This window comes from Argopecten irradians, chromosome 11 (genome assembly GCF_041381155.1).
Source record: "Argopecten irradians isolate NY chromosome 11, Ai_NY, whole genome shotgun sequence".
NCBI classification, from domain to species: domain Eukaryota; kingdom Metazoa; phylum Mollusca; class Bivalvia; order Pectinida; family Pectinidae; genus Argopecten; species Argopecten irradians.
Window position 1 is genome coordinate 39083686 of NC_091144.1, and position 15831 is coordinate 39099516.

The following is a 15831-nucleotide window of genomic DNA, read 5'->3' on the forward strand; positions in this document are numbered from 1 at the left end:
ACCGCTTTTGAAGCTGATATTCCGCCTACTGCTTTAATATCCAAATATTCCGATTTCTGAAAAACATCTTCTTTATTTTTTTTCTTCCGATTTCTGAAATTTTTATAGTCGGTTGGGGCTGCCATGGTGGCTTCAAAATGCATACCAGACAGTGTAGGGGGACTGGCTTAATAATTAAGTAAACAAAGGAGGTGTGAACACTCCCTGACCAACACAAATTAACAGCCTGGGGCTAATTCCACATTGGCTTGGTTGGTGTCACTTGTGTGTAACGGTGTGTATTATGTAGGCCTACCGTAAGGAAACGATCATCTGGCCTTTCAATAAATTTTGTGCCTAAAACTAGTTAGCTTGATTTCAAAAACAAACACTACTTATAATTGAAATGATTTACTCACGTTTTTAAAGATGCTCCACCGCCGACAGAGCATAAATGATAATCATAATTTGAACAATAATTGGTGTTTAATCGTGTATATATATGTCTAGTTAACACAAAATATAATATAAAATAGTTTAATTTGCCTTTGGTGCATGCACAATCAGTACATTATTTCATATAGGATATAGTGTAACGGAATTTTTTCGGGATGCAATTAATTATTTTCGATATTTTAAACTTGAAGTAAAATTAGAAGCTCAAACTTTTCAACGATGGTAATGGTGTAAAGTAAGTAACTTTTGTAACTGAAGAAAAATATCAAATGGTCTGCTGCTGTTTTTGGTAGTGAAAAAATACCATTTGTCAGCGGTGGAGCATCTTTAATGTAAAATAGGCGTATAGTGTCTGCTGAAAGTCATAAACTTTGCAATCGTAATGACCGCCATTTTGGAATGAGGTGCTACTAATAAAGGAGCCGGATTTTGGTATAAAATTTCAGGAATTCACTAAAATTTATCTTATTTTTTTTTGCAGGGGGATTATTTCTCTAGAATATTGGTGAACTTTTTAGAAACAAATATTTGTATTTTTTCTTACATAAATCAAAAGAAAATGTGTCTAGTATTTATTTAAAAAAAAGTGAGAAAAAAATAGACAAAATGTATATTAAAAAAAGGTGATAAATACATTGAAATAAAAGTATACAATATATTTATTGGCATTTTGCATCTTCTAAATTCAATGTAAGCCTTAAATAACATTGAAAAATGCAAAATGAGCCACCAAGGCCTATGGTGAAAATCAAAGTTAAAACATAATTTGTTAACAAAATATGTTTTTTGTAATTATTTTTTTCATATTATTGATATTTATATATCTCTGACGCGCCGCAAAAAATGCCGCGTGCAATGCTACCGCTTTTGAGTAAAAAATCTACCTCTTTTTGGTCACCAAAGGTTAACATGTCTGATAGTTAAAGTTTGTTACCACTATTTCTCAAAAAGTGCTAAAGGGATCTTTCTCAAATTTTATATTCAGGTTCCCCTAGGACCCTAGTTGTGCATATTGTATTTTTGTATACCGAACGGTATACAAGATGATGACCGACCGACGGCCATCTTGGATTTTGAAAGTTAAAGTTTGTAATCGCTATTTCTCAGAAAGTACTGAAGGGATCTTTCTCAAATTCCATGCATAGTTTCCCCTTGTACCCTAGTTGTGCATAGTACCTTTAAGGACTGATCCATATTGCATTTCGGGACTGATCGGTTAACAAAATGGCCAACCGGCAGCCATCTTAGATTTCATTGTTGTAGTTTGTTACCACTATTTCTTAGAAAGTACTATAGCGATCTGTCTCAAATTTAGTATGTAGTGTGTTTGAAAAGCAGGGAAAAGATTTTCAACATATCTGTGATCAAACAAAATAAGGATCGAAATATGTGTTACGGTATTTTTTTACATGTGGACAGGAAAATATTGCCATATACCATGATGAAAAATGATCCTGTAAATTCAATTTATGCTAGTTTTCATCACATTAATCAGACATGTACTTATTTTTCTCCTTTTTTTCATCAGAATGATTATGAAGTCGCTCCAGATGAGAAACGACCAACAAAGGCCACTGAAGTTATTCGAAAAATATCTTAATGCAAAGGTTAGTATGATATTGAATTTCCAAATTATTGAATATCCTAATCATTGAATTTTCAAATTATTGAATATCCTAATCATTGAATTTTCAAATTATTGAATATCCTAATCATTGAATTTTCAAATTATTGAATATCCTAATCATTGAATTTTTAAATTATTGAATATCCTAATCATTGAATTTTCAAATTATTGAATTTCCAAATTATTGAATAAAGGACACAGGACAGGAGTTGTTTCCTTATACATAATACATAGTACAGAGTTGTATCCTTATACATAATACATAGAACAGGGGTTGTATCCTTATACATAGGACAGAGTTGTATCCTTATACATAATACATAGGACAGAGTTGTATCCCTATACATGACACATAGGATAGAGTTGTATCCTTATACATAATACATAGGACAGAGTTGTATTCTTATACATAATACATAGGACAGAATTGTATTCTTATACATAACGCAAAGGACTAAGTTATATCCTTATACATAACACATAGGACAGAGTTGTACCCTTATACATAACACATAGGACAAAGTTGTACCCTTATACATAACACATAGGATAGAGTTATATCCTTATACATAACGCATAGGACAGAGTTGTATCCTTATACATAATACATAGGACAGAGTTGTACCCTTATACATAATACATAGGACAGAGTTGTACCCTTATACATAACACATAGGACAAAGTTGTACCCTTATACATAACACATAGGACATGAGTTGTATCCTTATACATAACACATAGGAAAGGAGGTGTTTCCTTATACATAACACATAGGACAAAGTTGTACCCTTATACATAACACATAGGACAAAGTTGTACCCTTATACATAACACATAGGACAGAGTTGTACCCTTATACATAACACATAGGACAGAGTTGTATCCTTATACATAATACATAGGACAGAATTGTATTCTTATACATAACACATAAGACAAAGTTGTATCCTTATACATAACCCATAGGACAGGAGTTGTATCCTTATACATATACACATAGGACAGAGTTGTATCCTTATACATAACACATAGGAAAGGAGTTGTTTCCTTATACATAACACATAGGATAGAGTTATATCCTTATACATAACGCATAGGACATGAGTTGTATCCCTATACATAACACATAGGACAGAGTTGTATCCTTATACATGACACATAGGACAGAGTTATATCCTTATACATAACGCATAGGACAGTAGTTTTTCATAACACATAAAACCATACCTAGGACAGAGCTGTATTACTTTTGCATACAGTAGCACATTGGGCAGATTTGAAACCAATCTTATACATAGTACTGTAGGACTGTAGTTGTATCCTTATAAAGATAGGACAGTGCTATGTATCCTAATGCTAACCTTATCAGATAGAAAGAGGTCTTGGTGGTATGTTCCAAGCTTATTAGAGACTTCAGTCAATAGAACTACAAGACTTGTAGCATGCAATGAATCATGGAGCTTATAAAAAAATAAAGTAATTTCGGTCTCCAGCACAAATATTGATCGGCCCACATAGGGGTTGTAAAATACCAAAGGTTGCCATATCAGTACTGGCAGCCCGTGGCCCAAAAATAAGTGTTAAACGGATAGTTAACTGTGTTCAGGGAGACTCCAGTCGCTCTCCTTCCTTATTTGGTTTTAATTGATGCCGTAATATATGAAGATCGCATGAACCCGCTTCCTCAGACATGTCCATGGACACACACCTGGAATATTTGTGTATATCTTCATTCATTATATGATTTTCATTTTGTTTTGGTTGGTAACAGATCCAGACAGTCTGCAGAAGAAAAATTAGAGATGAAATTCAGAAGAAAATTGTTTCTTGCTTTTTTTTTTGTCCTGGTAATTATGTCATCTCGCAGCGTAGCCTTGTTTTATTGTGTTCACATATTTCAAGGTCACGTAATCCGAATTTTTGAGTTGTAGTGACAAATTAGTCAGCAAAAACCATAATAGAACAACACATAAGCATTCTTTTTAAAACAGACTAATATATTTTAATTAAATCCTGTGATCTTTTTTTCTGGTTTAACTTCAGGCTCCAGACTTAATATCAGTGATGAAACTTTTACGCCGTGATGAAATTCCGTTATCCTTTCCTTTTGTTTTCAGTCTACAGACTGTCATATTAATTTATCATTCTTTCATCGCTTTCTTTGGCTGCAGACTGAAACTAAAGAAAATCATTCTATAAGTCAAAATTACATGCTTTGGTGAAATTCTATGATCTTTTTCTCTGTTTTACTTCAGTTACCATATCATGCCAGTCAAACTTATATGCTATGATGAATTCAATGATCGTTTTCGTTAGTTTTGTAAGTAGTGTTAGCTATATCAGTCAAACTAATTCTATGATCATTTTCTTGGGTTCCAGTCTCCAGATTATGTCAGTCAAATTAACGGTAATCATGTCACTGCTATAAAGGAGTCCATATCGGACCACACTTCAGGGAAGGAGCTATTTAATACCTGTACACAGTAAGTAACACAAACTTTAGTGTTTGAAAACAAATTTTGTTATACTTTTCCTAGAAAAAATAATACAAAAAAATTATTTTCCTGTAACAAAATAAGTAACGTACGTCAATTGATCCCCTAACTGTTTGAGTAGTGTACTTTAACTGAGAAATAGATTTTGTAGAAATACAAAATGGCAACCATTTCTCGGTCTCAGATTGAAATTCAAGTGTTTTTTAAACAAGTTTTTTGTGGTATAACAGTTAAACCTAGTTTTATGTTCAGTTTATGTATATATAGAAGTTGCTGGTATTTATAGATAAGATTATAACCATGTCTTCAAGACATTTGCTTATACCTATAAGATATTATATAGTTTTCAATATGTTTTGTCCGTGTACATAGTGATATACCAATTAATGTATAAATCACCCATAGGTATGCATAGCAATACAATTATCGTATTCGACCCAATAAGCGCCCAGGGCATTTAAAAAATTGAAGAAATCAGGGGTTGCTTGATAGAAGCAAAGTATGACTTTCATAAAAAAATTTCTACAAAGTAAGCCATAAATCAATTTGCAAAAGAAATCGGTAAGAAAACCAAAATAATTTTTCATATTTTCATTCTGCATTTAATTCAAAGTAAGTGAAATTGAAGCCTAAAAAAGAGGAGGGGCGTTTATAGGGATTGGGGAGCTTATTAGGTCGAATATGGTATACTATTTTGGCCTTGATCTAAGGTCAGAGGTCAAATGCTTGTAGATCTCATTTAAATATATAATTTATAAGCTGGGATGAGATGTATTCTTTTCCTACTATAGTTTGTTTTATGGAGACAACCCTTTTTGTTTACTGAAGCAAATTTCTTATGTGATTCAGTTTTGTCTTAGAAAACACATACAGTTTATCCATTTCTTTTTATTTTTCAGGATAGTTTTAGAATATTTACATGGAGAACCATTCCGAGAGTTTTTAGATAGTATGTTTTTTAAGCGGTACCTACAATGGAAATGGTTAGAAGGGTAAGTGATTCTCAAATTTATGTTTGATACTTAATAAATTCAATGACTTCCTGGATTCATGATTTTCCTGTGAGACTCACCAAAATTTTGAAAACTCTCTACTTTAATCAAAATAAGTGCTCTTAACACGCCTTATTCAAATTTAGATATAAGTGTTCTGAACTCGCCTTAAAAATCTTAAATCTTCAATATATGTTTGTTTTTCATTTCAGACAACCTGTAACGAAAAACACATTTCGAATGTACCGTGTTCTGGGGAAGGGTGGGTTTGGGGAAGTGTGTGCGTGTCAAGTACGGGCTTACAGGGAAAATGTATGCGTGTAAGAAGCTGGAAAAGAAACGAATAAAGAAACGGAACGGGGAGAGGATGGCTCTCAATGAAAAACAAATTCTACAAAAAGTCAATTCTCGGTTTGTTGTAAGTATAATTAAAGATGCTCCACCGCTGACAAATGGTATTTTTTCACTGTCAAAAACAGGAGCAGACGATTTAGTATTTTTCTTCAGTAGCAAAAGTTACTTACTTTACACCATTACCACTTTTGAAAAGTTTGAGCTTCTCATTTTAATTCAAGTTAAAATTACAAAAAATAATTAATTGCATCCCAAAAAAAATTCCGTGGCACTATATCCTATATGGAATGAAGTACTGATTGGGCATGCACCAAAACTGACTCCTCCTTATATTTCCTTGAATGGGTTTCGACCATATTTGGGATGAAGGGCTACCAAGTTTGTTCAACAAATGACATTTACCTTTTTCAGAAACTTACATATTCACTAAGGAGTTCCTTGTATTGTTTATATTAATCGTTAACCAATACTTTATACTGTGACTTGTTGTTTTGTGCCATGAGTCAGATGACCTACATGGGACTGTCATATTAATTTATCATGAAACTTTCATCGCTTTCTTTTGGCTGCAGACTGAAACTAAAGAAAATCATTCTATAAGTCAAAATTACATGCTTTGATGAAATTCTATTATCTTTTTCTCTGTTTTACTTCTGTTTACCATATCATGCCAGTCAAACTTATATGCTATGATGAATTCTATGATCATTTTCGTTAGTTTTGTAAGTAGTGTTAGCTATATCAGTCAAACTAATTCTATGATCGTTTTTCTTGGGTTCCAGTCTCCAGATTATGTCAGTCAAATTAACGGTAATCATGTCACAGCTATAAAGGAGTCCATATCGGACCACACTTCAGGGAAGGAGCTATTTAATACCTGTACACAGTAAGTAACACAAACTTTAGTGTTTGAAAACAAATTTTGTTATACTTTTCCTAGAAAAAATAATACAAAAAAATTATTTTCCTGTAACAAAATAAGTAACGTACGTCAATTGATCCCCTAACTGTTTGAAGTAGTGTACTTTAACTGAGAAATAGATTTTGTAGAAATACAAAATGGCAACCATTTCTCGGTCTCAGATTGAAATTCAAAGTGTTTTTTAAACAAGGGGGTTTTTTGTGGTATAACAGTGTTAAACCTAGTTTTATGTTCAGTTTATGTATATATAGAAGTTGCTGGTATTTATAGATAAGATTATAACCATGTCTTCAAGACATTTGCTTATACCTATAAGATATTATATAGTTTTCAATATGTTTTGTCCGTGTACATAGTGATATACCAATTAATGGTATAAATCACCCATAGGTATGCATAGCAATACAATTATCGTAATTCGACCCAATAAGCGCCCAGGGCATTTAAAAAATTGAAGAAATCAGGGGTTGCTTGATAGAAGCAAAGTATGACTTTCATAAAAAAGTTCTACAAAGTAAGCCATAAATCAATTTGCAAAAGAAATCAGTAAGAAAACCGAATAAGTTTTCATATTTTCAGTCTGAATTTAATTCAAAGTAAGTGAAATTAAAGCCTAAAAAAGAGGAGGGGCGTTTATAGGGATAGGGGCGCTTATTAGGTCGAATATTGTATACTATTTTGGCCTTGATCTAAGGTCAGAGGTCAAATGCTTGTAGTTCTCATTAAAATATATAATTTGTAAGCTGGGATGAGATGCATTCTTTTCCTACTTTAGTTTGTTTTATGGAGACAACCCTTTTTGTTTACTGAAGCAAATTTCTTATTTGATTCAGTTTCGTCTTAGAAAACGCATACAGTTTATCCATTCTTTTTATTTTTCAGGATAGTTTTAGAATATTTACATGGAGAACCATTCCGAGAGTTTTTAGATAGTATGTTTTTTAAGCGGTACCTACAATGGAAATGGTTAGAAGGGTAAGTGATTCTCAAATTTATGTTTGATACTTAATAAATTCAATGACTTCCTGGATTCATGATTTTCCTGTGAGGCTCACCAAAATTTTGAGAACTCTCTACTTTAAGAAAAATTAGTGCTCTTATATATAACTCGCCTTATTCAAATTTAAATCTAAATGCTCTGGACTCACCTCAAAATCTTAAATCTTCAATGTGTGTTTGTTTTGCATTTCAGACAACCTGTAACGAAAAACACATTTCGAATGTACCGTGTTCTGGGGAAGGGTGGGTTTGGGGAAGTGTGTGCGTGTCAAGTACGGGCTACAGGGAAAATGTATGCGTGTAAGAAGCTGGAAAAGAAACGAATAAAGAAACGGAACGGAGAGAGGATGGCTCTCAATGAAAAACAAATTCTACAAAAAGTCAATTCTCGGTTTGTTGTAAGTATAATTAACTCATTCTAATGTCATTAGACATATTGTCATATGAAATTAGAGGCTTTCAACTATTATTGTAGTACAAAATAAATAACAGAAATTTGAATTGTTTTATTCAATGTCTTGCTTTTGTGGACATGACTGTTGGGATTTTCTTTTGTCATTAATAGGGATGGATACTAATACCCGATACTGTTTTGTTACTTGTTTAAGAAAATACCGGTACATAACCACTTTAAAATATACCGATACTTTTACCAGATCTTGATAAATTCATGATTTAATAAGGAAATTCAACATGTAGAAGTGACTAAATGAAGCAGACAGCTCAGGCAGTGTATGTTAGAACATGATATTTATGTCTTGAAATTCTGTTTTGTTATGAAAAGTCTGCTAAAAGATTTGTGTAATAGCAATGTTAAATCAAATGAAACACAAAGTATGTTTTACAACCAGTATATTTCTTCAAAAGTATCAGTATCTGTATTGTTCAAATACTTGTATCATTTCAAACGGTTTCATTGATACAAGTATAGGCAGTATGGTATCGTACCATTTCATTCATAATGGTATCCAACCCTAGTCATTGATACAGAAGAAGAGTTTTGTTTTGTCATAAAAGCGTAATGATGATGTTTCTGATATCAGTCTTTTATACTGTTTTCCAGGTTAGCTTAGCCTATGCATTTGAAACCAAAGAGGCATTATGTTTAGTGTTGACTCTGATGAATGGAGGTGACCTGAAGTTCCACATCCACAACATGGGCAATCCTGGATTTGAGGAGGAGCGAGCCGTTTTCTGTGCCGCTGAAATCACCTGTGGTCTAGAGGATCTTCAGCAGAAAAGGATCGTTTACAGGTAAACAATCCATTATGATCCCATATAGGTTAACACAATCTATGATCATATACAGGTAAAGTATAGCTATCAAATATGATTGTATGCATGTAAACACAACCTATTATGATCATATACAGGTAAACAGGTAAACATACAGGTAAACAGGTAAACATGCAGGTAAACAATCCATTATGATTGTATACAGGTAAACCAGAAATGCTGAATTTCAACTCTAAAATAAATCCGATATTTTGATGATCGATGAAGTTTGCTACCTCTTCATAGAATTCATGTTAAGTTAGATTTCTTTTGTTATTGAATGACATTGCGATATGATAGACAGTGGACAACAGATCTGTTTTATATGACGAATATGAATAGTGCAAATGTGGGCAACAATATCATTTGTCTCTTTCTTTTTCAGAGATTTGAAACCTGAAAATATTCTCCTTGACGATTTTGGTGAGTTACCAGCATTTAATATTTAGAGTGTTCAATATTTGTCTATTCATTTTAAGTGTCGAAATCAGGACATTCTTTTCATTTGTAAAGGCTATGCACAGTGATTTTCTCACTCATGGGTCTGTACCTTTTCAATGGTAAAAACACTACATTTCATCTATCTTGAAACATATATATTTTAGAGAGCTTTTTCTTTATTTGGGGAAATATTAACATGAAATTGGGAAAATTCAGCAAAAAGGGCATTTATTCAGCTCCAAATGTAAAAATAATAAAGGCACCGAATGCATGATTATTTATACACATGTACTAGTACATTTTTGAGACATCAATATTCTTGCCATTCAATCTAGTAGGAAGTGCAAAAATTGAGTATGGCCCCTGGAGTTTGCCTGCACAGTCATACATTTTTAATCGTTAAACAGGTAACCTTGTTGAAATAACGTTACATTTGTGTTTTCAGGTCACTTAAGAATTTCTGACTTGGGATTGGCTGAGGAGGTACCCGATGGGGAAACCATTAAAGGTCGTGTAGGAACAGTAGGGTACATGGGTAAGTGTCATCAGTGGTTACTCACCATGGGGATGAGGAGATCTAGACCATTAAGGTCGTGTAGGAACAGTGTACATGGTATGTCATTTTCATGGGATGGGTGACATTGAGGTCGTGTAGGAAAGTAGGGTACATGGGTAAGTGTCATCAGTGGTCACTCACCATGGAGATGGGGAGATCTAGACCATTGAAGGTCGTGTAGGAACAGTAGGGTACATGGGTATGTGTCATCAGTGGTCACTCACCATGGAGATGGGAGATCTGGACCATTAAAGGTCGTGTAGGAACAGTAGGGTACATGGGTATGTGTCATCAGTGGTCACTCACCATGGAGATGGGGAGATCTGGACCATTAAAGGTCGTGTAGGAACAGTAGGGTACATGGGGTAAGTGTCATCAGTGGTCACTCACCATGGGGATGGGAGATCTGGACCATTAAAGGTCGTGTAGGAACAGTAGGGTACATGGGTAAGTGTCATCAGTGGTCACTCACCATGGGGATGGGAGATCTGGACCATTGAAGGTCGTGTAGGAACAGTAGGGTACATGGGTAAGTGTCATCAGTGGTCACTCACCATGGGGATGGGGAGATCTGGACCATTAAAGGTCGTGTAGGAACAGTAGGGTACATGGGTAAGTGTCATCAGTGGTCACTCACCATGGGATGGGGAGATCTAGACCATTAAAGGTCGTGTAGGAACAGTAGGGTACATGGGTAAGTGTCATCAGTGGTCACTCACCATGGGGATGGGGAGATCTAGACCATTGAAGGTCGTGTAGGAACAGTAGGGTACATGGGTAAGTGTCATCAGTGGTCACTCACCATGGGGATGAGGAGATCTGGACCATTAAAGGTCGTGTAGGAACAGTAGGGTACATGGGTTAGTGTCATCAGTGGTCACTCACCATGGGGATGGGGAGATCTAGACCATTAAAGGTCGTGTAGGAACAGTAGGGTACATGGGTTAGTGTCATCAGTGGTCACTCACCATGGGGATGGGGAGATCTAGACCATTGAAGGTCGTGTAGGAACAGTAGGGTACATGGGTAAGTGTCATCAGTGGTCACTCACCATGGGGATGAGGAGATCTAGACCATTAAAGGTCGTGTAGGAAAAGTAGGGTACATGGGTTAGTGTCATCAGTGGTCACTCACCATGGGGATGAGGAGATCTAGACCATTAAAGGTCGTGTAGGAACAGTAGGGTACATGGGTAAGTGTCATCAGTGGTCACTAACCATAGGGATGAGGAGATCTGGACCATTAAAGGTTGTGTAGGAACGGTAGGGTACTGATGTGACAGAGTTTTTTTTTATTTCCAAAAAAAAATTTACATGTGTGCCACTTGACACAAAGTATTGATTTGCTTTGATCCAGATCTCGTAAGAAAGGAACTTTGAAGAATGTGAATAATTATTTAAGGCCGTATACTTAAAATCCCATGGGCCTGAGGCGTTAGGAGTTAAGGAAATAGAGTCTAGTTCTTTAGATTTAACTAAATGGATTTCAACCATTTTGTCAGAAACATTCCCATCAGAATTGAAACCTTTTTCATATAAATGGTAACTTTGCCCTTCCTAGAAATTGAGGGTAGGTAGAACTGGAAGAAAGTGATGCATTAGGAGTTACTGAAATTGCCAGGTGAACAATTCAGGCCCCATGGATCTCTTGTTTGGAACTCAACTTCTATCTTATAAAAAGTTTCTGTGTTTCTCATCAGTCTCTCAAGACTTACTTCTAAAGTAATTGCTCCCTGGTTTGTGTTGAATAATCTATGAAATTGAGGGGATGTTTGATGTTTTCAGCCCCAGAAGTGGTGAAGAATGAAAGGTATTCCTTCAGTCCAGACTGGTGGGGACTTGGCTGTATCATATACGAAATGATCGAAGGCAAGGTGAGCACACAATCTCAATTTATCAAGAAATTTCAAATTAACGAATGTACAAAATGATCAACGCTAAAAATAGTGAGCGAAACAGGCCCTTTGGACCTTTGTTTCAGGTTTATGTTTGTGGTCTCGAAATATTCTGGCCTCAGATATGTGTTTCTCTGTTCTCAGAATTGCTTTTGCTTTTGTTTTCAGAGTCCATTCCGAGCTAGGAAGGAGAAGGTGAAGCGCGATGAGGTAGATCGCCGTGTAAGGGAGGATAGAGAAGTGTACTCATCCAAATTTTCAGATGACTGCAGGGACATATGTACTCAGGTAATACGCTAAAATCTCGATAATAAGCCACGGTTTATATTCTAATTTTCAGGACCTGTCTATTTTCAAGCCTGTCTTATTTTCAAAGTTATTTATTATATTCTGCAACGTATGATAGACTTACTTACTAGACCAACTTATTTTCGAATTAAAACAAAAGAAAACAAAATACATTAGGTACATGAACTAATGATAATTAATTCAAATTTCCTTGGACGGAATCCAGGGCTTACTTTAAAGTGAGGCCTATTTCAAAACTGGCACATTTTCAAGCTACATTTCACTGTAAGAAACACAAGGTTTACTTTCAAGATCGGCCTCTTTTCAATTTAGGCTTATTGTTGAGATTTTAGGTACCATGAAACCAATTATAATAACAGGAAAAAACCAGTTATAAAGCCTGTAACGAGTTTGTAAAACATCAGCAAAAAGGTTTCATCCATGGCCAAATCAGCCAAGTGTTCACTCAAACTGGTATAAAGCTTTACTCAAATTGACACCCACATCACATAACAGGCATCACCTGTTACTAAATCAACAAAAAGGTTTCTACAAAATCAATCAAGATGCTTCACTAAAATCTGTCAAATAACATATCAGATCCATATAGTGCATTTACAGAATTCTGTAAAAGTGGAAAATTTGGCTTAATTCCATAATTTGCATGCATGCATAAAAGCTTCGCAATGGTGTTATTTTTGCGATAGATCATGAAGGTGTTATTTTCACAATAGATTGTAATGGTGTTATTTTCGTGATAGTTCATGATGGTGTTAATTTTACATGGTGTTATTTTCATAATAGATCATGATGATGTTATTTTCACAATAAATCATGATTGTGTTATTTTCGAGATAGATCATAATGGTGTTATTTTTGCGATAGACCATGATAGTTTTATTTTCGCTGTAGATCATGATGGTGTTATTTTCACGATAGGTATACCTTCTGAAATTTAATTATACCTTCTGAAATTTAATTACACAGTCCTTTAATTGTTATATTTATATTTTACTTTCTAGTTCAAAGTAAAACATAATTTAGATGCGTGTGAACATTTGATTTTCCAGCTTCAGCTATTTAACCTCAACAGCCAAATCCAATGTGATAAAAAATAGTCCCTATAAAAAATTGAAAAGAAAACAAAATTTCAATCTTTTTCAAAGGCTCTTCAGTTTACTTTCAATTATCCAGACATTTGAAAGATATTTTTTAAAGTTTCATAACCAAACTGGTTCATTCAACTACAATGTCAATTTTCCTGTGTGGACTAATATGGTATCAGTAAACAAGACTCACATCCATTTATGTAGATATTACTACAAAGTCTAGGCTGCATTTATTTGCTCATAATGCAGATCACGATTATCATTAGAGTAATGGAAGTCGCTGTGGCAAAATATAAATATATAACATTAAGTGCAGGGCAAATTTTCGTATTAGGGACCTTCGCATAATTAGCAGAAATTTCCTCGTTTGTTTGGACGGAGTAGTTCCTATGTAACATCTGGAATTGACAGTTTCTCTGTAGTTTGAGATTATTTATTGCAGCTTTTACAAAAAGATCCCAATCTCAGATTGGGCTGTACCTGTGGGAAAAACGGTGCCAAAGCGGTGAAGAGCCATCCATTCTTCAAAACGATCAATTTCCGACGTTTACAGGCTGGAGTGTGCGACCCGCCTTTTGTACCTGATGTAAGTAACAGAGCTTCCGTCACATTAACATACAAATTACCTACTTTACATTTATATCTTGATAAAGGGATAAGCTTGTCTTGAAAAAGTGACAAAAATTCCCATATTCAAACTCTATAAATTGTGGAGTCTGTGTTTTACTTTCTGGAAATATCTGTATTTTAGAGATTATTTCTTTACTCAAGAAAAGATTCTCAAGAAATTGAGGAAAAAACAGCAAAAATTCTGTATGAGAAAAGGCCTTAGTTTGGCCCCAAAATGCACCCTAAAAATGTCACTGAAGTCACCAAATTAATGTATCATATTGTTTGTATGAAATTATGCCTTATTATTTTTTCTGGTGAAATCAAAATAGCATTATCAACAATTTTAACTTAAGTTTCACTAGGTCACGCCAAATGTTGTTATGTTTTGTTTTGTACAGAGAAGGGCTGTGTACTGTAAGGATGTCTTAGACATTGAACAGTTCTCCACCGTCAAAGGAGTTAACCTTGATCCCAGTGATGATCGGTTTTATAGCAATTTTAGTACCGGAAGTGTGTCGATCCCATGGCAGAATGAGGTAAAACTTTTCTCTTTGTTCCGTAGTCAGATAACACCACTACTATAGTTATCTCCCCTTGATACAGAGTAAGAGCATGAGAAGAACCAGAGGGAGAGATTCCTAATTACCGACCCTGGTCTCCCTCTAGTCATCTTCCCTGGCCTTCCTCTAGTTATCTCCCCTAGTTTCCCTATAATTATCTCCCCTGGTTTCCCTCTAGTTATGTCCCCTAGTCTCCCTCTAATTATCTCCCCTAGTGTTCCTCTAGTTAACTCCTTTAGTAATCCTATAATTATCTCCCCTAGTCTCCCTGTAGTTATCCACCCTAGTATTTATATTATATCCTGAAGTCTTCCTCTAATTATTTCCCTTAGTCATTCTCTAATTATCTCTCATGGTCTCATAGTTATCTCCCATTGTCTCCCTCTGCTTATCTCCCTTAGTCTTCCTGTAGCTCTTGCTCCTTGTCTTCCTTTAGTTATCTCCCCTGTTCATATCAGCACCCCAAAAGAGATAAAATCTCATGTATTGCTACAAATATAATCAACAGGTTAGGTCATCTATTTGTTTATCCATGTTTCTCATTAAACTACGAATGTTTTTATTTATAAAATCTTTCTGTAACTAATTGTAGATGATAGAGACGGAGTGTTACAAGGAATTGAACACATTCGGAGAGAATGACAGTCCCCCACCTGATCTGATGGAAGATCAGCCTCCTCCCCCACATCGCACCGGTCTCCTAGACAGAATCTTCAGACGACAGAGAGTAAGTATTTCTTACCAAACACACCGTGTTAACTATCCTGACCCAGTGTTCATGTTTCTATAATCACTCCTTCCCTTTTCATTTACTTAGTATCACTATGTTATGAAAGAATTTTGCGCTAAAACTCTTTATTTTCTACAATTATTTAATTTATTTAAAAATATGAAGAAAAGGACTACGTACACACCAAAAAATATAAAAGCACTGTTATTTTGGCCCAAAAAAAAAAAAAAGTCAGTTGAAGGCAAAAAGAAAATGGTCGGTAGATCAGGATTTTTGTCTTTCAATTTAAAGTATTGGGCCTGAACCGGAGTGTGAGAGTGAAACCACATCTTTTGATTTTTTTTCGTAGAAAAGTCGAAGTGAAAAATTACGATTGGTCGGGTAACCCTAAACAGACATTTTTTTCGGCCTTATTCTTACTCTGTTTCACAGAGGATCTTTGCTCACAAAATGGTAATGCCACAATCGATACCTTTATTTAAGGGCAGATAACTCTGTTATACGCATAAGTGGACACTGAATTGTAAGCGTTTTCCCCTACT

At 34.9% G+C, this 15831-nt stretch overlaps 1 protein-coding gene across 1 annotated transcript in view; it reads left to right on the plus strand.

The window, feature by feature from the left end:
* LOC138335526 (G protein-coupled receptor kinase 5-like) overlaps positions 1-15831 on the plus strand; it is a 38169-nt gene that overhangs the window by 15581 nt on the left and 6757 nt on the right. Inside the window, 13 exon segments of the mRNA XM_069284659.1 lie at positions 1964-2017; positions 2019-2042; positions 4442-4545; positions 5457-5549; positions 8018-8222; positions 8888-9078; positions 9485-9522; positions 9986-10075; positions 11881-11969; positions 12159-12278; positions 13830-13973; positions 14398-14535; positions 15152-15286. Coding sequence (XP_069140760.1) covers positions 1964-2017; positions 2019-2042; positions 4442-4545; positions 5457-5549; positions 8018-8222; positions 8888-9078; positions 9485-9522; positions 9986-10075; positions 11881-11969; positions 12159-12278; positions 13830-13973; positions 14398-14535; positions 15152-15286 — 1425 coding nt within the window.